Raw genomic sequence first — 20,949 nt, 5'->3', positions numbered from 1 at the left:
CATTTTATATAAAACCATGCCCAAAACTCTTGTCAGGAAAAACACTCAGTTGAAGCCTTATTTTAAGATTTACACAATCTAATAAACTCCAATACAAGAACTGAATTGAAATACAAAGACGGGGTCTGTCAGGGTTTTGAGATAAAAGATTAGACCAAGACGTTGTAATTCATTTCAGACCTTTTCCCCATTATTGTGACCTACAAGCTGTATAACTCAATTGAAATAGTTTTTGAGACTGGAAGGAAAAAAAAATCAATAACTGGGATAATACGTTTGCACAGGGGCGCTCACACAATAATAAGGATGTGACTGCTCTGACTCAACCGATCACGTTCAAACTCTTGTTGGATGGGACTCAGCACACACCTGCCATTATTTAAGGTTGCTGAGGGAAAACGATTTTTCCTCGCAGCGATTTGGAACAGTTCATACAATTGCCTTCACCTTAACTAAGGGCCCAAGTTTGAATGTGATTGTTTAACTCTGAACACAATCGCAGTCATAGACACACTTGTGCAATCACATTATTCTGTTGAGTTGTTCAGATCACATTAAGTGTGATAAAAATTGCAATGATTTTTTCATCTTGGGCTCACTTTTTAGTAACCAAAACCTGGCATTTCTTACCCATACTTTGGCTTGAATGGTTTTGCACTTATTGGCTCCTATCAACACATGCCTGTTTTTATTCTTTAAAATGGTTCTTATCTGCTCATGACACTCATTGCACCGACAACACGGCCTCCCACACACTCCCCTCCCTGCCCCCAAACTCCTTTAACCCCCACGCTGCTCAGAGTTGACCAGCGCTATTGACCTCCTAGCCCACAACAACCATATGGTCTGACCGGTGGGACTGCGTACAGTAATTAAAGGAGAGGAGGATGTGGGACACTGTATCCCCCCCCCTCCTCCTCAATGGAATAATATTTAATGTTTATTTCAAACTTAACAGGTGTGATTATTAATGTTGTTTTTTTTTGTTGTTTTTTTAGCAAGATGCAGCCACAAATATGGATGCCAAGAAAACGCATCGTCCGGTCCGGGTACAGTCCTCTAATTGTCCGTAAGCAGGTTGATTGTTTGCAATGATGTCAGCCGCTACGTTTGAGGAGTACACAGAGGTAGCTGAGCTCCAACAAACAGTCTCTTTCTCACACACACATGCACCCTATTCTCAACTCTACCCCATTTTGAGCCTTTATCTAGTCTGTCCAGAAATGTCAGAGAAAACGCAAATGGGCCCTTGTGCGCACAGATCAGCACCTTCATAAATCCCCACCTGATGCCACCATTTTGTTAGGAAGCTATATAAAATATATGATAGTGACTAAAAGAGCTAAAGATTCTTGTTAAGGAAAAAAGTCCCTCTTAAATTTAACACGGTCTTCAAGGTTTTGTGTAAGTTTGGAGTAATCCTGCCAGCAAATGAACAAGCATGGACTCCCTACAACTTCTTGAGAAGGCAATGAAGATATAAGTAAAATATTGGTTAAGTGTCATAATGAATTGCTGCATAAATACGCAACTTAAAAAAAAAAAAAGCTTTACTGAATGCAGGATGTGACAACATTACATCATCGTGTCACCGCCGTGCGTGTGCATGTTGTCACATTAACGTGACATCACTTAGTCCTTCCATATCTCACCAATCACAAATTTCCATTTAAGAGCTCTTTTATTTTTTTTGGGCTCCAGCGGACCACTGCTGCCTCGCTCTCTGTCAAGGAGACCAGGAGGGGGGAGGAGACTGGGGCTAAGCTGTGTGTTTGTGCATGTGTATGCGTGTGTGTGTGTGAGACAGAGAGCGAGGAGGAGGAGAAAGAGGGGGTTGGCTTCAGTGTGATGTGAATGGAGCACAAGCGAGAGAGAGAGAGAGAGAGAGAGAGGGTGGGAGGAAGACAGCACACATCAACCTGCCTCTTGACTTAGCGAACAGAAAACAGACACATTGGGAAGTGTGTATGATTGTTTGCTCTTTTTTTATTTTCAGACAGAGGAAGAGAGCAAGAGACAGGAGGAACTAAGCCAAGTGGAGGAGGTGAGCGAGCCCCAGCGTGGAGATAGATAGCAGAAAAATGCTGCCATGGGGAGAGAAGGGGAGGGAGTCGGCCGAGAGGAAGAGGATGAAACGAGACCGGGTGGAGCGGAGCTGAAATGTTGGAGGTAAGACGCTTTCCTTTCTTTCCTCAACGTCCAGCTTCGGCCCTGTCTTCTTTCTGACCGTAACGTTTGGAAGTGCATACACAAGTAGAGTGTGTGGAGGCATGCACACAATTCAGCCAGCAAAGAGGGGGATGAAATAATACCTCGTGTCATCACATCTTTTGTCCCTCCATTTGTAGTGTTAACTGTCGTTGGAGTGAGCTAAGATGCCCCCCACCCCCTGAAAGCCACCTTGTGTGTCATTACTGCACAGCAGTGAGGGATTCAACCCAGTTAGCCACCTTTGTCGCATTTCATCACTGGCCCTCCTCCTCCCCCACCTACCCCCATCTCCCCTGTCTCTCTATTGTGAGGCCCCAATTGTCTTAAAAAAAGCCCCCCACTATGACACAGTCAAGGAGTGGATGCAGGCGGGGATGGAGGGAGGCAGCCAGACAAGATGAACTGAACATGCATGGACAAAAAAGCAGTAGGATTTGGCTGCTAATCCTAATTTTCAAAGACAAGAACAAAAAAAAATACGTTGCCACGTTTGGTTTGCAAGCTTTTGTGCGCATGAAAGGTGATGTGGTGATATCATTGCACGTGACGTGCAGAGACAATGACGGTGAAATGAATTGGGGTGTTGTTTTCAAGGTGGCACAGAGAATAGGGGATGCTGGAGTCAGTCAGCCCCCCCAGCCCCAATCACCACCACCCTCCTGCACTCTGTAATTTCGGATGGGGCTAGTGTGTATGTGTGTGAGCGAGAGCGCAAGACCCTGGGCTTTTGGATAGATGCTGTAGGGAGGAAAGATGCAGGGATGGAGGACCTAGCATGCAGTAATAGAGACACAACAGCAGCAGCAGCAGAAGCAGTCACTTACATAAGCCAGGCCACTCAAAGGACGGGGCATTTAATTTACATTGAGCCGCACTCCCCCCCACCCCCCGCGCTACATGCTATTCATTGTGGTTGACATGAACGCTTTAAGCCGCAAAATGCTGTTTTACCCCGAGATGATAGAAGGACTCACTAACGGTGTAAATGATATCAGCATGAGTAATGCAAAGCTTGCACTGACATAACGTTGCCGAGAACCCACTGATGTGGAGTTGATTAACTAACAGTTGTATGCGTTACTTGAATTCGATGAGTTTCTTTTTTTAACTCCAAGTTACATTTTCTTTTGGTTTGCATCATTGGTTTCAACTTCCCTTTTTGTCTAGGTTTTGATTGCAATCTGTATTCCTGTATGATTTTGTATTCAGGCCAGCAGAAATTTCAATTTATACAAAACATACAGTGACTAACTAAAGTCAACTTTACCGGAAAACTGACTTAACAGTGCGGTTGTTTTACCCAGCAAGTTGGTAAATTCCCGTGAGAGAAGTGCAGTTGTTTGACCCATATTGAGATTTCCAATTATAGCTACCACAAACGGGCAGACAAAACTTCGAACAGTCAACTTTTTAAGTGTGAAAAGCAACACAGTGTTTAGGCAAATTAAAAACAGATAATCAAAATAATGATTCAGTAAACATTTTCAAAGTCAAAAAAGTCAAAGTCAAAAGTCATATAAATGTGAAATAGAAATTGTACCTAAATGAAAGCTTTTAATCAAAGGCTTCTTAAAATTAAATGTAAATGCTTTGTGTTTAAAAAAGTTCAATATAACTGAACTGTGCCTGGCTATTTCCTGAATATAAACATGTTAATTAACGACGAATTTTCATACTTTACTCACTAGATGGCCACTTCTCAAGAAGTTACAAAACTGTTAGAGGCCAACCGCGCACTTCATTTGAGTGTCAAAATTCCCTTAAGGCGCCTGTCGAGTGTTATTTGAAGTTTTGCCAACAATCTTCCCTATCCATTATTGTTTGCTCTTTGCAAATATTGGTGTGCTCTGTGATGAGCAGCGGCAGCAGCAATGTGCAGTAAAAGTGAGTCACACTCAGGGGAAATAAACTTCTGCTCTAATGGTTGGTACTATTAGCACCGTGACTACTAAAACAGCACAAATAGTTTGCGGTCATTAATCAGCAATGTTGCACAGAAACGCAATAGAAGGGAAAGCACGAGCAACTCAAGGGGGAGATTCGGTTTTATTCAGAAGCTCTGTGTGTGTGTGTGTGTGGGGGGGGGGTTATGCATGTGTGTGTGAGTGTGTGTGTGCGTGTGTGCGTGCGTGCGTGCGTGTGTGTGTGTGTGTGTGTGGCAGCATTATGGCCTTCATAAAGGCAACCTTTTTAATTCACCTCTTGTTTTGCATCACATGTGCACATGTAACACGTGGAAGCAGTGTGTTTACGCTGATGTAAATACCTCTTAACCTCAGTATTTTTGGAAAAAGTTTCCTAGAGCCGTTCATTGTCTGTCGTCACAAAGTCCCCCTCGATATAGTCCCGCGTACACACATTAGAGCATTAGGCCGTGCGGTGGCAGTCCTTCTCATTGTTCAAGTTGCCATTACACAGGAGAAGTGCACTCAAGGCCTTTCAGAGCCATTGAAAGCGAGCACATCACCACCTGCAAATAGCTGCTGAATCTAAAGGGCACAAAACATCCTGCCCAGAGACCAATGTAAAAATACATTTTTGTAAGAATAATAGATTGCATGGGCGGGGGCCTCTATTAGGCAGTCGCTTGCCTCTCTCCCGTGCAAAAGGATGTCACTTACAAAGCAGCTGGAGCAGATGCATTTCACTGCTGCACCGTCTGGCTGCACCAAACAAACGTGTCACCGTTAGCAAAGGAGGGGCATCTCCTTTGCACTCCAATTCATTTGAAACCACTCCTAAACTGTGTATTGAAAAATAAGCCGTTTTGCGCAGCACCATTGTTAGCATTCAAACTAGTGCTATATCTAGGTCAGAAGGTGCACAGTTACCGAAGATTAAGCCTCTGGGAAGACTCTTAATTGTGTGCGTTTGCACTAAATCTATTGTGCACCAAGATAATTATTTTAATAAAGGGCAAATTAGGACAGAATATTACAGTTTTATTGTTAGTGATTTGTCTTAAAAGAAAAGCAATGATGACACTTTAGTAGTATCCTGTTTTGGTACTCAATTTGTCATGGCAGTGTGCTATTTCCTCGATGGACTTCATTTTGTTGTGATTTGAGTTTTAGAGGGCATATTGTGTCCAGCGCCACACTATTTCTGTGGCAAGAGCTGAAAAAAAGAACTGCCTGTGAAAGTCAACAAAAGAGTCACAGAGGCAAAGAATTCAGTGTCTTCAAATAATGACAGCAATTTGAGCCCTCTGCTGTCATAATGGACAAGAAGTCTCCAATTTCCCCTTTTGGAGGTGAAAACAACTTATCAGTTAATGATGAAACATTCAGTCAGTCCCAACACTCACAGAGAGTAAACAACTTGATTTCCTCATACGAGTGAGTACTTGAAGATGAAAACTGGCTTGTCATTTTTGAGTATAAACAAGGAACAAAGGCGGGTGGTCGGTGTGTTTTCCGCTCGAAGTGTTAGTCGTGCTTTTCCTCTGCATAATGAGTAGAACAGAAGCGTTCAAAATCAGAATAATAGATGTAGTCATGAAGGCTGAGTTTCTTTCCATCATTTTTTTGCTCATCAGCCACGCCCCCAACACACACACACACACACACACACACGGACGCACGCACACACACACGCACGCACGCACGCACGCACGCACGCACGCACGCACACACAACAGAGGGACAGCTGCCTTTCCTGTCACCACGAGGACAGCGCACAACATCCATGGCCACTATTTAGTCGCTACACTAGTTGATCACATCACGCCATTCCCCACCAAATCCCAAATAACACAATTGCCACAAAGTTTATTTGGAAATATACAGGAAGTGGTAGCGCCATGTTGATGTCATGGCAAATACATATCAAACAATAGAAGTGCATGCAGCGCGAAGGCCACGATGGGAACAATAGCTTTTACTCAACACCGCTTTCAGCTTGGATTTTTTTTTTCTTCTAAAGAGGAACTTGGTTATTAATATCCACAGTACCATAGAAAGAGCTTCTTTTTCTTTGCTTCCTTCTATATGTTAGCTGATGCAAGTGGTTGGCCGATCATGTTGATGCACATTGTTGTGCAAATATCATTCGATTATAGTTCCGTTTGCTTTGAAATCCTTTTTTTTTTAAATCCACAGACAGACAGACAGACATGTTTTTTTTTCATTGAAGTTGCCACTTTACGTCACCCCGACCCCAAACAAAATCTAGCCAGGCAGAACTGAAACTCTACCAGAGCTTACTGAAAGTCTCATGTAAAAATGAACTTCTAGTCAGTTTAAGCATGAGGCATTTACTGTAATGCAGTTTCCCAAACCTTTCAGCTGAAGACCCAAGTTAAAAAAATAATGTGTTCCTTTCCAAATCCCTAACTTAGAAACCAATCACATGTATCACCATAACATTGACATATATATTAGACATTGTTTACATTTCATCTTTATTTGATAAGATGTCAAGATTTTTTAAAAATCTGTACTTGCCTGCAAGTCTTAGGCACCATAGTTTTAGTTATTTGAGATATAAATAATTTACTAACTATAAATCAAATAGACAGCAGGACTTTCATAACAAAAGTGTCATGAAAAGCATTATGTTTATATTTCTTCATCCATTTGTTTCTTAGTCAGCAGGTTACTTCCTGGTTTCTGGAGGATAGCAGATGACAGGCTTCTAAAATCCAGTGTCTGCACCTTTATCAGTGTTGCATGTTTCTGGATTCCACCAGCATATCAAAAATGAGAAGAAACACCAGGATTAGGGGTTGGCTTAGTAAATCATTTGGTCATATTTTCAAATCTTTCACTCTCAGGTGCAGTGGGTTGGATGAGTTCATGTGTCTTATTTAGACTGATCCTTGCAAACTGTCAGGCCAAAGCAGCTGAAATACTTTCCTGTCCAAGGCATAACAGAAAAAATGCGAGAGTAGTGCAGTGCAATCGACTTAACAGCTTTTGGAAGGAGTCCAGTTCACTGTCCGCAGTGTGACTCGGACGGGGTGGGGCTCGTGAAGGGAGGGGATGGGGGGTGGGGGTGGAGCTTTGGACTGAATTTGACCATCAGACCATCCCATTAATACACTTTTACTTTATCTGAAAGCATCACCAGCAGAGCCAGCCAGTGTGAAAAGGTTGAGCGGCAATGCAGAGGTGCAACTGGATCTAATGTAAGAGTGTTGCATTGGATCAATAAAGAGCGTTGGTTTTACATTTCCAGCAATCAATCTCTTATTTTAGACTCACGAACTGATGAGGCAGCTTTTTACTACTGTGAACACCTCAGACATTGAACTTTTGGTCAAGTGGTTAAGAATGTTAAGAATTCACAGAGGAACCGATTAGATCACAGCACAATCATCCCGACGACCCTCCGCTAAAGTCGTGCGAGCGTCAAGTACAAATGATGATGACACTCATCCTCTCTGGGTTCAAATGTCAGTCATCTCTTCCTGTTTCACAGGACGTTTGCAGTGTGCAAAATATGTCAAGTGACAATGACTTCCCCAAAACAGCATGCATGGTCTGTCTCTTTTCACTTTGTGCATCTGTTATTGACATTTCTATCTTGGATGAAATATTCTCAAGATTTTGTCAGAGAGCTAAAAGATAACTTTTCATCAACTCGCACATTGGAATAGAGGCATCCTGATGGTGTTGTCATCTTTATCCTCTTGTATTAGATCACGCTTTAGTGCGCAGGTGTACCGATTAAAGCGGCAAAATCAAGAAGTTGACCATTCTTTCGTGCACTTCCTCCTCTGGTTTATTTAAAAGCATTGAGTTGACTTCATGTCTGGCTGTATACTCGTGGCTCCGATGGCGTGAGGGGTCATCCACCACTCTGACTGAGACGAGCTAACGTGAGTGCGCTGCTATTATAATCGATCATCACTATACGTATAAAGTGCTGTTCGCTAATGAGCACATCAGCTGCAAGAATTTCTTCCCAGGCCGGAAAGTGCAATCTCTAATTATTAGTTTGCGTCATAAAAACAATAACATCAGTGGTAATTGTAGTTATAGCCACATTCCATACATCGTTCTCAGAAGCAGCCTAAGCAGGCACCACTTGTAGCTTGTAGTATTGAGAGCCTTTCAAAATGCATTTACTGTTTATTCCCATAATGTCCTTAAGTTATTTTTTATTGCCACTCAGCCGTTCCTGCTATCATTCATTGATCCGTTTATATTGGTTAAAGCCAGACTGACTCATGCTGCACTGCTCACTGGGTAATATCTAGGGAAACATTAGACTGAGTATTCATCTTCAATGATATTTTTCTCAGTGTACGATTGTTCTTTTATAATAAACAATTTAAATTGCAAAACTTCTTTCAGAAGATCTTACATGAATATAGAAAACAAGTACACTGCATAGTTCCTCTTGAGATTGAACTTCATGTGTCACATGCTTGTCCATAAAGGTTAAAAAGGTGATGTTGTGCTTTTGAGAAAACCCCCACCCAAAACACTACCCTGGATAAATGAATGTAAGAGTGTGGCCATCTTGCTTTGATAATTCATCTGAATAAAAAAATAAGGTGGGATATGCATTTATTACTGTCATGTACAGTAGGTGTTAAAGCATTCAGCTTAAATTTGGAATTTTTATTCTTTTTTTTGCTAAAGGAGAAAGGTTCATCTGTTTTGGTCATCTGAATAAACAGAGGGCTCATTTCAAACAGTGAGGGTGATGTGGCATAATCACCAAGTCCTGTTGGACAGCATACCACATTTAGACCTGGCATGGGACAGGTTGCCATGGAAACAAGCGCTGATTTAAGGGATGAGTTGGGGGGTCTTAAAAACGTTGGCATATGTTCTGTGTCAAAGACAGCTTCAATGTTGTGTGTGTGTAGGGGGGGAGCTGCACCAGTTTTAGTTGTTGGAACAACATGAAGAATGTGACAGTTATGGGCAGTCAAATTGATGTTTGACATGCTCGTCAGCTCAAATATATTTTGCATCACTGACCTCACTGATTATGACGCTACTACTTTTGCTTGTGCCAAAATCTACTATTTGGCCCATTGTCATTCTGTGTCACACATGCTCTGTCACAACTTGCGTAAGTAACCACCCGACCTGTGTTTTGGACTTTCTATAGCTAAGTCTATCCCAGCTGACTGTGCGAAAGGCAGAATATACCCTGAACTGGTCACCAGACAATCACATGGCGCAAGTGTCCCACGCCGACGTTACTAACCACTCAAAAGTCACACGACACAAAGCTGCGGCTGCCCGAATGCTGAGTCAGACGATGTGAATCAACAGACCACATGGACCAAACACACAATGTGCAGTCAGCAACACTTCCTGCTCAGTTTTCTCATTAGGAGCATGCATGAAAACTTTGGCAGTGGGTGCATTAGCATATCTTGCCGTGCGGCTCAAACCGCCCATTGTGACACGTTACACAACTTCTGTATTTTGTTGTTTGTAAACGGCTCTTTGCAAAATGTAAAGCTTCCTCTGTATTCATTTGAACTAGGACAGGAAGCAGACAAGAGAGCAGAGTGTAGACCACTGTGGCGTGTATTCTTTCAACTCTTCTTTGCATGCCACTGCACCTGCTCTTCAGGATGCAAGAGCAAGAGCTGAGATGCATGTGAAAAACCCTGACAGGAAGAAGCCTCACGCTACCAACAGCAGCGGCAGATTTCAGCCTTAGGCAATTGACGTCAGACACGAGAGACAAAAAAAAGATCTTATCTACCCATTATCTTAGGACTTCAAAAGACAACTTATTTATCACAATTGAATTATTATTCCTTTAAATGCATAGTTGTAAATAATCACAAAAGTAGCAGTCTGTTTTTGTGAGAGCAAATGTGAAAGACAGTGTCCTTCTATTGTATGTTGCCAGTGAGTCAGGAAGACACCCCCGCCCCACCCACTACTAAGACTGTCTATTGTGGCTGTGCTTTCATGGGCTGGTTGTACTGAGGCTCATGGAGCTATTTAGAGATACTTTGCTAGAGTTTTAAAAACTGAACTGCAAGAGCAAAACAACACAATCAAACACATCCAGACTTAAATGATGAAATATATTAAAAAAGTTTTTTTTTTTTTGTAGGCGCTGTAAAATACCATGTTGGGGGTGCAGACAGGGCCTTGTCGTAGAGGAAGAAGAATCAGGCCACAGTGATGGTCCACCTCAGTCCGCAGGAAGCGGCAGCTTGCAACTCCCGGATCACTCCCAAAACTCCCTGCCGATCACCCGGTTGAACCTCTGCTACATTCGCATTGCTTCATCATTCACACTCTGCGTGTACAGTTGAGACCATTTCAAGTAATTTGAAGCGGGACTTACAGTAATGTGTCACGTTCGCTGAATAGAGGTTCACGCTTCACATCTGGTTCATATTGGTGATCACATCATTGGATTGGAGGTCATTTCCCTGGCAACATGCAATCCGACGACCTTTTTGTACGCAAGTTCCGGCGCCAGAACGTGCGGCCACCTGTTGCGGCCGTCAATTTTGATCCAAAACGAGAGGCGGGCGTAGTGGAGTGGCCACCCAGGAGGGAGGGAGATGGGTCCGATGGAGACAATCTGACCCCAAGTCGGGCGGGCCTGACCCTTCGTGCGGTGGGCCGTGGCCACATCATGCAGAGGAGCAACAGCGATGTGACTTTAGGGGACTTGGACTCTGGAGGGAAGGCTGGAGGCAAAGCGACTCGGGCGGTTGGCGAGAAGCTGGGCGTGGGGGCTCAGGGAGACTCTGGGGCGCTGCTACACAGGGAATATGGCAGTCTCTCCTCACTGGAGAGACAGACTCAAGTCCAGGATGCAGGAACTGCAAACCAAGGGCCCCTTAGCCCAAATGCCCTCCGCTTTAAAGACCCCTTCCTGCTTTTAGGACTCCAAGGCAACCCGCCAGAACCTGACGGCTTCTTCCGAGGCTTATCTTCTGTCACGGGGGACTCCCCAAAACCCGCAAAGCCGCCCAAGCCTGAAGGTCTTAGTAAGAAGTCCAAACCTGTGCCCCCTCAAATCCCTCAGCCAGGTGCTTATGATACCATCGGGGGTGGTGCTTGGGTGAGGAACTTTGCCCACTATGATGTTCAGAGCATCCTCTTTGACCTCACAGAGGCAGCCACCAACAGAGACAGCATTGGGCGCAAAAAGAATATCACCTCAGGGGCCTCTGCTGCCTCCCAGATGCGGCCCCTCTCCCAGGGCACGCCCTCCTCCCCTGCACTGGGTGGCGTGGGCAACGGCGGCATGGATGACCCCGAGCAGTCACTGCTGCTGGATGAAGGGGACGGCAACGACAACGAGCTCCTCCTCAGCTGCCCCCACTTTCGGAATGAGACGGGCGGAGAGGAGCAGGTGGGCCTGGGTCTGGGCCCGGGCCGATCCCAGGCCAGACGGGGGCTATGGCTGAGCCCGCGAACCCCCAACGATGCGGCGTCAGTCCTGGAGGAGCCCAGGGAAAGTCACATCCAGCAGCAGGGCAAAAGCAACTATTTCATCGAACACGCAGATCTGGGGGCACATTATTATCGCAAATATTTCTACATGAAAGGTAAGAAACTTCAATGTTGTGGCCAGTAAGTGCATACCACTGAATGTGTGTATTCTTATTCCAGAACATCAGAATTTCTTTGGAATGGATGATCGTCTCGGGCCAGTGGCCATCAGTTTCCGCAGAGAGGAAAAGGAAGGCACCAGTGGAGCTCAGTACAACTACAGAATCATCTTTCGCACCACAGAGGTCAACATCAAACTCTTTTGTGCTCAATGTGCAGAGACCCCATTGATTGAACTTTTGTCCTGGATTGAATCCTTTCCTCAGATGAAGACACTGCGAGGCTCCATCTTGGAAGAGTCTGTTCCCTCAGCCGCCCGTCACACGACCCCTCGAGGTTTGTCTCCCAAGCGGCTGCTGGAGTTCATCATGCCCGAACTCAACCTGCACTGCCTTCGCTTGGCATCAAACTCCCCCAAGGTCCGTGATACCTTGCTCAAGCTGGATGAACAGGGGGTAAGTGCCAGCTAGGGATCCCCACGACTATTTGGAATCAGAGCTCTTGGTTTCTTGAACTTATTTGATTCACACTCAACAAAAAGATGACATTCTTTGCAAAAAAAAAAAAAAACAATCACAAACCTTTCTCTCTTTTTTTTTTTTGTCTAGCTAAATTTTCAGCGAAAGGTCGGCATCATGTACTGCCGAGGCGGTCAGAGCTCCGAGGAGGACATGTACAACAACGAGAGCTCCGGTCCGGCATTTGAGGAGTTTCTGGATCTGCTGGGTGATCGTGTGCGACTGAAGGGCTGGGAGAAATACCGAGCTCAGCTGGACAACAAGAGTGAGTGAAAACGCTCACCACACTCACGTTTTGTTTCAGGAGGTATAGCCGTGTAAGCCTGAGATCACTGAACTCATCATTCGACTCCTTTTTGCAAAATAGCTCTCACTGAAAAGACATAATGTTGCGACTTCGTTGCATGACATGTTCCTGTTTTCTTTTACAGCTGACTCGACGGGGACTCATTCGCTGTACACACGCTACCAGGACTATGAGATTATGTTCCATGTGTCCACCATGCTTCCCTACACAGCCAACAACACTCAACAGGTAAAATTAACACGGCAACACTGCTAGTTACTCCAAAAATACATCAATGCAAAATACAAGCACAAAAATGATCTTTGTCCGTCAATTAATACTTCACTGACAGCATCAGCCAAAATTGGTCTCATAATCATTTTTTATGTTTAATTCAGTTTCTGCATAAAATCATATTAAATTCTGAAAGTGTATTTATGGGGAGTTGCTAGCACTGTAAATGTATTTTGATCTATTTGTAGCTGTTGGGGTGACAATTTTAAATTTTAGCTCTCGATTTGAAGTTGCCTTAAAAAGTCAAAGTGATTGGTGACTTAATGTATGTGTGGTGTGTTTGTCTAACAATTCCACTTTCCATCATTTTGCAGTTGCTGAGGAAGCGCCACATCGGCAACGACATTGTAACCATTGTGTTCCAGGAGCCGGGCGCGTTGCCCTTCACGCCAAAATCTATCCGCTCCCACTTCCAACACGTCTTCATTATCGTTCAAGTTCACGAGGCCTGCACGGACAACACCTATTACAGGTTTGCGGCGATGCCTTGAATGCGTCTGTGTTGCAAAACCATATCAAGTCCACTTTCACATTTGTAAACCTGAGGAGGTTCGCTCTCAAACTTCTCAAAGGCAAACAAGACAAATACGAAACGCTACCTGTCTTAATCTGTCGATCGTCTTTTTCTCTTTCCCTCTCAGGGTGGCTGTGACACGCTCTAAAGACATGCCATTATTTGGGCCGCTCTTCCCCAAGGGCGCTCTCTTCCCTCGCTCGCCAGCCTTCCGAGACTTCCTCCTGGCCAAGGCAGTCAATGCTGAGAACGCCGCAGAAAAGTCAGAAAAGTTCCGCTCCATGGCCACCCGCACACGACAAGAATACCTGAAGGACTTAGCTGAAAACTATGTGACCACAACGCCTATCGACTCCTCCACTAAGTTCCCGCTGCTCTCCCTGGGAGGCAAGCGCAAAGACAAGTTGAAGGGCGCCAAAGGGGCGGAGCTGCACAGCGCCGGGGCGCTGGTGTGGGCTGTCATGGTGGACAGCGGGGAGGAGGGCGAGGCGGCAGAGTACAAGCTGCCCTGTCTGCTGGGCATCTCGGCCGAGTCGGTGGTGCTCATCGAGAGGTGCACGCGCAGGGTGGTGTTTAACTGCTCCTGCAGGGACGTCATCGGATGGAAAGCAATGGTCCAAACAAAAGATGGCGGGCCATGCTTGGACATCTTCTATGAGCGCGGCGAGTCCGTGTTCATTAGCGTGATGGAGAGCCAGACTGAGGATTTAAAAGAGGTGGTGCAGAGGCTGGAGGTGGGTGATCATTACCTTGTCATTCATTACTTCTGTAACACTTTATCGGACAAGGAATGGTGACTCAATTGAGCCTTTGAAATTGACCTTTGATGACTCACTGGTGGCAGAGATAGGAGACCAGATCATTGACTTTTGGCTATACATCTCTTTATCAACGTTTTATGAAGAATTTGTTGTTTTGTTGTTTTTGTGAACCCACTGAGATATCCTTGCCCTTCCCCCCACCACCATGGAAAAAAAAATCTTAGCTCCACCTGTGTGCCTCACTATAGTTAGTGGAGTGGAGTTTGTACTGTATGTCCCACACAAAACTTATTGGAACTTTAGTGTCTTTTCTCAAGGGCACCAGTTTCTTGCAACCGGCTTCCACATTTTTCCTTTACTGTCTTTTAAGTAGCATTGAAGCGATGAAAAAAAAATCTTAATCATCGTCATCCTTCCATTCCTCTTGTTGCTGCTAATCCTGCACAGAGTGACAGATGAGCTTGAGCCCATCCCGGCTGACTTTGGGCAAGGGCACATATATACAGAGTCACACTCACATTCACACCGTTGGGCAATTTCTACAGTGTCATAATGACCATCAGTCTTAACTTTTAATCATCATTTCGTCCTATAAGCCGCTTTTGGCCATGCATTTAAGTCTGCATCCTCCCCTCATCTGCAGTTGGTTACTCGGGGGTGTGAGGCCCTGGAGGTCACCCCGCTCCGTGACGGCGTGGGCCAGCCTGGCTTTCTGATGAACGAGGAGGGCTTTGTGACAGAGCTGCAGCGGTTCTGCTATGCCGAGAGCGGCGGGCTGCAGCTGTGGGCTCGCGTGGTGCGCCTATGCGGCCACTCCCTGGTCCACCTCAGCACGGAAGAGAGGAGCAGGTTGCTCCGCACGGCGCATAAGATCCACATCACCGTCATCCCGCCAGACGAGAACGGGAAACCCCGCAGGTGGGAGAAGCTGCTGAGTGAACAGGGAATGTAATATATCAAGTAGGAGAAACTCTGATTCGATTTCTTAATGTTCTTTAGGAGCTTCTCTGAGCTGTACCAGAAAGCCATCAAGGATGCTGAGTGTAAGCCTGGCGAGGACCATTCCGGTGAGGCCTGGGTGCTTGATGAGCGGGAGATAAAAGAGGAAGACGGGGACAAGCAGCCTAAGGAGGATAGCGTTAATGAGGCGGACGCAGCCGAGGTCCAGGTGGAAGGCGACGGGGCAGAAGAGCATCAAGGGCAAAGTGAGAGAGATGACCCGGACTCACTCCTGGTGCCACCAAGCCTACCCTTGTTACGGGCCACCTCCCTGCAAGACCAAACGTCCACTCAGGAGCAGGAGTGCTCGCAGCTCACACGCAGCTTCTCTTTAGAGAGGCATTCATCCTACAGCCAAACATCCGAGGGGTGAGTTAGTGAGACAAACAAGTGCTTTGCAGTGTGTTAGATAAGAACAGCACACAGAATGCAATCCTGCGGATTACTTGTTTGAGTGGTTTGAATTCTCTTGAGCTTTGACATCTGCAGTGGATATAAATGTCACCAAGATTTAACAGCAGATTTGCTTTGTTTTTGTTATTCTCCCTCTCATGCCATATTCATCTTTCTTACAGACACATTTATGACAACGTGGCCTTGAAAGAGAACCGCCACATCTACGAAAATGTCGGCGAGCTGATAGATAACACGCCCGATCTAATATTGGCAGCCAAGCCCAAATTTGCCCTGGAGGAGGAGCAGGTGATGTAGCAAAACGCAAGGGCATGATTTAGATTCTGTTCAATACCGTTGCTCACCTTTAAAATCTCTCTTTGCCTCCCAGTTCATTGGCGACTTTGGTGATGAGAAAGCTTCAGCGAGCGAATCGTCTCTGTCCTCCTCGAGGTTGTCATGTGTGGACCGAGCTGAGAGGAACTCACGAGCCTTAAGTCTTCACAACTCCATCACTAAGAGTAAGACTTGCAAAGCTGATTAATGGAACGCACATACACACTCATTGGGCACAACATTAGGCACATATGCACAAATTCATCAGACAGCTGTATTTAAAAAATATATATTTTCTGCAAACATTTTAAAAAACATTGTTGAACAAAGCTGCTCCAATGAAACAGTTCAAAATCATCTCTGCTTCACTTGTGCCTCAAATGCCTTTTCCTCCCCCCATATCCATTTCTGTGTTAAACCGCTCTTTTCATGATCGTCCCTCTGCATCCCCTTTGTCCTTCCGCCCATCCTTCCTTCCATCCATCCATCCTGCCCCCTTTTTCCGCTAATCTAATATCACCCCTTGCTCTGCTGCCACCCCCTGCCAGGGCTGTGATGAAAAGGGGGACAGATGGGTGGTGGGAGGGGTGGAGTTTTAGTTCAAGACACTCCTAATGCCATCTGCTGTGCCTCCTCTGAGACTATCAACCTCACCATTTAACAGCCATGACTGGACACCCACTCCGCAGATTTATGATCATATGTGAGGAGGCCATCAATAAAACCAATGGATTAGTTTGCCTTCTGTCGGATCACAAGGTACCTTATCAATTATGGCAATTAGGATTGCTTTTGGCCAGCTATAATGGCGATACCCTAAATAATCATTCTCTCTACTTGATTATCAAAGTCCTCATTTCCCATTTACACGAGCAAAAAAAATTGCCCTACATTCAGTCTAGACTAAAACATCTGCAGAAGCATCAAGCAGTTCAGCTAAATCCAATCAGCCTTAACACAACAGCACCACCTCGTGGCGACCTTTTTTTTTCCCCAAAAAACTTTCAATCCAAAATGAGAGTGTCTGCAAAGTGCTGTCGCAGTGTTCTCCTGCCCCAGATGCATTATATTAAAAAGTATTTCACACTGCGGCTGCACTCATCTTACAATCTTGCTCTCAGTTCTCTCCGAGACGACGGAATCCACCGAAGAAGAGTGGCAGTCCATCGCTGACCTGGCCACAGCCTGCCGCAGCATCCTGGAGGCGCTGTCACGCGAGGGTGAGCAGCTATTTAACCGTGCAATGATGTGAATGTCAAATAATCATCAGGAGGGAAGCTAATGGCATACCCGTCTTCACTGATTTGTGGTTATGGTCGTTAAACAAAAATAAGGGAATGGCAAATGGAAGACATTACAACCTGTAAAGACCTACTAAAATAAAAAATACAAAAATCAATTTTGCTGAGAAAACAGCTCACTCTTTCAGTAAGTGTGATATGATTTAATGTTTCTCTTGTCACAGATCGTAAAGCTGGAGACCAATCGGGAGCTGACACGGATGGCAAGTTCAACACAAAGGAAAGGTGGGTCACGGTTGCTGTGCAACAAATGCTGTCCTAATATCTCTTATCTCCACAAAAATCCAGAGGGACCATGCAAGCCCTGCCTCAAAAAGCAAAAATCCACAAATAACTGACTAGTCCACATAAATGGGATTTGTAACTATGTATTGTTACCAAAAGATGGCGACAAAGCACTTACAAAGCGCTAGTCCTAAAGCACTCACAGCATGCAGCTAGCATGTACCCAACGATGAACCCATGTTACATAAGCAAATGTATGACTTGTGTCACTGCTCTTGTGTGCTGCAGTGACTCTCCAGGCTACCTTGAGGAGAAAGTGTCACAACTGGAGGCCATGCTGAAGAAGCTGCAGGATGACCTGCAAAAGGTGCTTTGATTTTCATCTTGGCTCTTTTAGCATTTCCACTGAATTGCACAGGAGATTCAGCAGGTGGGAACAAACGTTGTGCCAGGTGATTTTGTGTCTTGTTTACATGTTCAAGGCCTCCCAGCAATGCAACTACCTTTACTATAGAGGCAGCCAACTCAGTGCAGAGATGAAATACAAACACTGTTTTTTTTTCACTAGTACTGTCAAATGTTCTACGCTGGGGTGAATCTGCTGCCACTCCTGTTGTGATTTAAATACCACTGAAGGCTGTAATCAGTATTTTTGCTTTTACACTTGGTTGAACGTAGTCCATGTTATGTGCATGTAGAAAATTGTGTGGAAAATTGTATGTGCTGCGCCAGAAAGTTTATTGTGGACTTTTTTTCTTGCAGCAAAACGCTGCTTGACGAAAATACTTTGAACACAAAGTTGCCTTGCATTGAGAATTGTCAATACTGTACAGAATTTGTGTCTACTCGATGTGTGTGTGTACAAAACTTTTATTCCTCCCTATAATTTATATGAAAAGTTATTTATAAAAGCTCTTGACTGGGACAGCAACTGTGACTCTTTTCAATTGTGACTCATTTTATGGGTGACTTTCGAAACCATTGATCTGATGCATTATTATTATTATTATTACTATTATTATTATTAGGTGGTTGGGTATTATTTGAGAATTGTAATTTTACAGCTTGTAATCTGCAATGCCTCATATTTCAAGCTGTCATTCACTGACACACATTTGACCACAACCCGCATCCCCACCCCACCCTACCTCCACCTCCCTCCCCCTTTTTGTTCCTGCCACACGCAGCGATCTGAGAGTTGGCCTTTTGTTTTTGTTTGTGTGCCCGTGTCTTTCAGGAGAAGGAGGACAAGGCGGTGCTGCAGGCCGAAGTGCAGAGCCTGCGGCAGAACAACCAGCGGCTGCAGGAGGAGTCGCAGAGCACGGTAGCACGCCTCATCAAAGTCACCGAGCTGCTGTGCAACGTCAACAAACCCAGTTAGCGCACACCGCCTCCTCTAAATGCTCCTGCGGCAAACAACAATCAGCAGAACGATGTGCGTGTGATCTGATCCGTCCCCCTGACGCACGTCCATATCCTCCGACTGGACTTGCCTGCTGGTGAAGGTGTATGCAAATGGACTCTGAAAAGTAATGACATTCCCTTGCAAGTGTGTACTCCTGGCTGCTGTTATTCTGCTATGCCCGAGAGATCTCTTTATGTGTGGGTGCGTGTGCGCATCTCTTACTGTACTTTGCTTCAAATACTTGACAAGCTGGGCTGATCAGCACTTCCATTTGAAGTTACGACTGAGAGCATGTTTATCTGAAAATTGACCAAAAGTGTACACAGACAGCTTATAGAATCACATGTACACTGTGTGTGCGTGTAGCGTGTGTTAAATGTGATGAGTAGTGTTACATTATAGTGTGGAAGGTGTGTTTAAAAAATCTGAGGAAAAGGGGGCCAATTGAAGGCCCCTCGAGATGCCAATCTCTTGCTTCTTAGTAGTACTGTACTCAAGTTTTAGAAAGGGATGCTGCTAATAATCCCTTGAGTAATTAAAAAGAGGGAAACCTGCACATATGAGGACAAATAAGATGAGCCTGAAAAAGGGGGTCAGCCTCCCTTGAAGACACACAATGGCAGGAAAGAACAGCTTCCTTCCACAACTTGTTTTCCTCGAACCTCACTTAATATTGTAGCAGCCATACTGTAGAAGTTCTCCTCCTACTGGCCTCGGCGCACCAAACGGCAGCTTTGATAGATTTTGTGTCAATGAAACAAATATCAAACTAGAATACAATGGTTTGTGACTGCTGGCTGGCCTTTAAGTGGTAGCAGTGAGAGGAAATCTTCCAAACTTGATTTTTTTTTTTTTCTTTCTAGATTCTTTGCACTTTTTGGGTAAAATCAGCACTGGACAGAGGCACATATTGGATTTGATTTTTTCTGCTTGTGCTCTATCTTACCTCACTATTTTTGTTTATGTGGGCCCACCGCCAACATGACGTGTTTAACAAACATTGACTGGTTTTCCTCAGTGCCAACTAACGCCCGGGCAGCTCAGAAACAAGATCCTTTTATCAATTGCGTTTCCAACATTTACTTAGACTCTCAATGCCCTTGTTTGGTGTACAAAGTTTTCTCTTGTAATTTTATTTTAGAGTCACTGTGAATACCTGGTACCAGCATATTAAGATACAGTATATAGAGATTTAATGATGAATCTAATAATGATTATCCGTATGTGAGGATGCTTTGTACAGCTCCTGTTATACAGATCTTGTGGACATGCTGAAGCCTCTGGACTGAACTATCGGTGTGAGAAGAACTGTGTCTCGTATTGTTGTTTAGATTGTGAGAGGTCGGTGAAGCATGAGAATGTGCCAAGCAACATCCAAACTTCCCCTCCGTATGTGTATGTGTGTGCGTCAAAATGTAACTTATTAATCATGCAAATGTGGATTTTATTGTGGCAGTTGAAACTTGAGGGAAGCTGATCGGAAGCAAAATGTGAACAAGCAGAGAAGGGCAAGGCGTGCTTGGTTTGAAATGTGACTTTGTATTATGGTAGGAAGCCAGCAGTGATAAAATCATATCTGTAAAGCTCATATTCTAGCTTTCACAAGGTCTTAAACAATATTAGGTACGCCTTAACGAGCAAGGACGGTCAAAGTACGAGTTCTCTGACTTTGTGCCTACCTGAAAATTTCATGTATGTTTAGCCAGCTCACTTTTCTCATTTCTTTGTCCCATGCTTGCACTGACTTGAGGTTTTGGTTGCAGATGAATATCTTAACATCTGATCTGATGTGTGAGCAAAACAGATTTGAGATGATTTTGATGATGATGCGTGGGGGTTGCTGAGGCTTCACAACAAAATGTTGTAAGTGAAGCAATCAGACAACTGTAGGATTTCTAAACCTGAATTAAAGTGGAAATGGGTGCTTAATTGATGATGCATTGCAATCAAGTTGAATGTCCTATTTTTTTCTCAATGCTCAATTACGGGTATTGTGTTTAAAAATAAATCCATTGATTTTTAAAGACGCAATAAGAAGTAAGTTAAGCCACTGTCATGTTCACAGTACAGCATGACACCGCCATATAAAACATTGCATTTCCTTAGTCTTTCCTCATGTAACTCTTTTTTTAAACAACAGCCCAAGAAGAATGTTCTCCCCTCTCTGCACTGACATTGGGAAGACTTATGATGACAACAATGTGTCGGC

General features: G+C 44.6%; 1 protein-coding gene across 1 annotated transcript; it reads left to right on the top strand.

Moving 5' to 3' along the window:
* Positions 1-1,764: 1,764 nt before the first annotated feature.
* On the top strand, positions 1,765-20,669 carry sipa1 (signal-induced proliferation-associated 1). Its single transcript, XM_049741685.2, has 16 exons — positions 1,765-2,169; positions 10,249-11,704; positions 11,769-11,893; positions 11,975-12,163; positions 12,317-12,491; positions 12,658-12,761; positions 13,121-13,278; positions 13,448-14,054; positions 14,725-14,999; positions 15,081-15,449; positions 15,656-15,782; positions 15,865-15,994; positions 16,931-17,029; positions 17,275-17,335; positions 17,624-17,702; positions 18,573-20,669. The coding sequence occupies exons 2-16, from the start codon at positions 10,582-10,584 to the stop codon at positions 18,714-18,716; spliced, it is 3,765 nt and encodes a 1,254-aa protein (XP_049597642.1). The 5' UTR covers positions 1,765-2,169; positions 10,249-10,581; the 3' UTR covers positions 18,717-20,669.
* The last annotated feature ends 280 nt before the right edge of the window (positions 20,670-20,949 follow it).

Source organism: Syngnathus scovelli, chromosome 15 (genome assembly GCF_024217435.2).
Source record: "Syngnathus scovelli strain Florida chromosome 15, RoL_Ssco_1.2, whole genome shotgun sequence".
Classification (NCBI taxonomy): domain Eukaryota; kingdom Metazoa; phylum Chordata; class Actinopteri; order Syngnathiformes; family Syngnathidae; genus Syngnathus; species Syngnathus scovelli.
The sequence above is the reverse complement of the archived record's forward strand: the minus strand, read 5'-3'. Positions and strand labels throughout refer to the sequence as shown.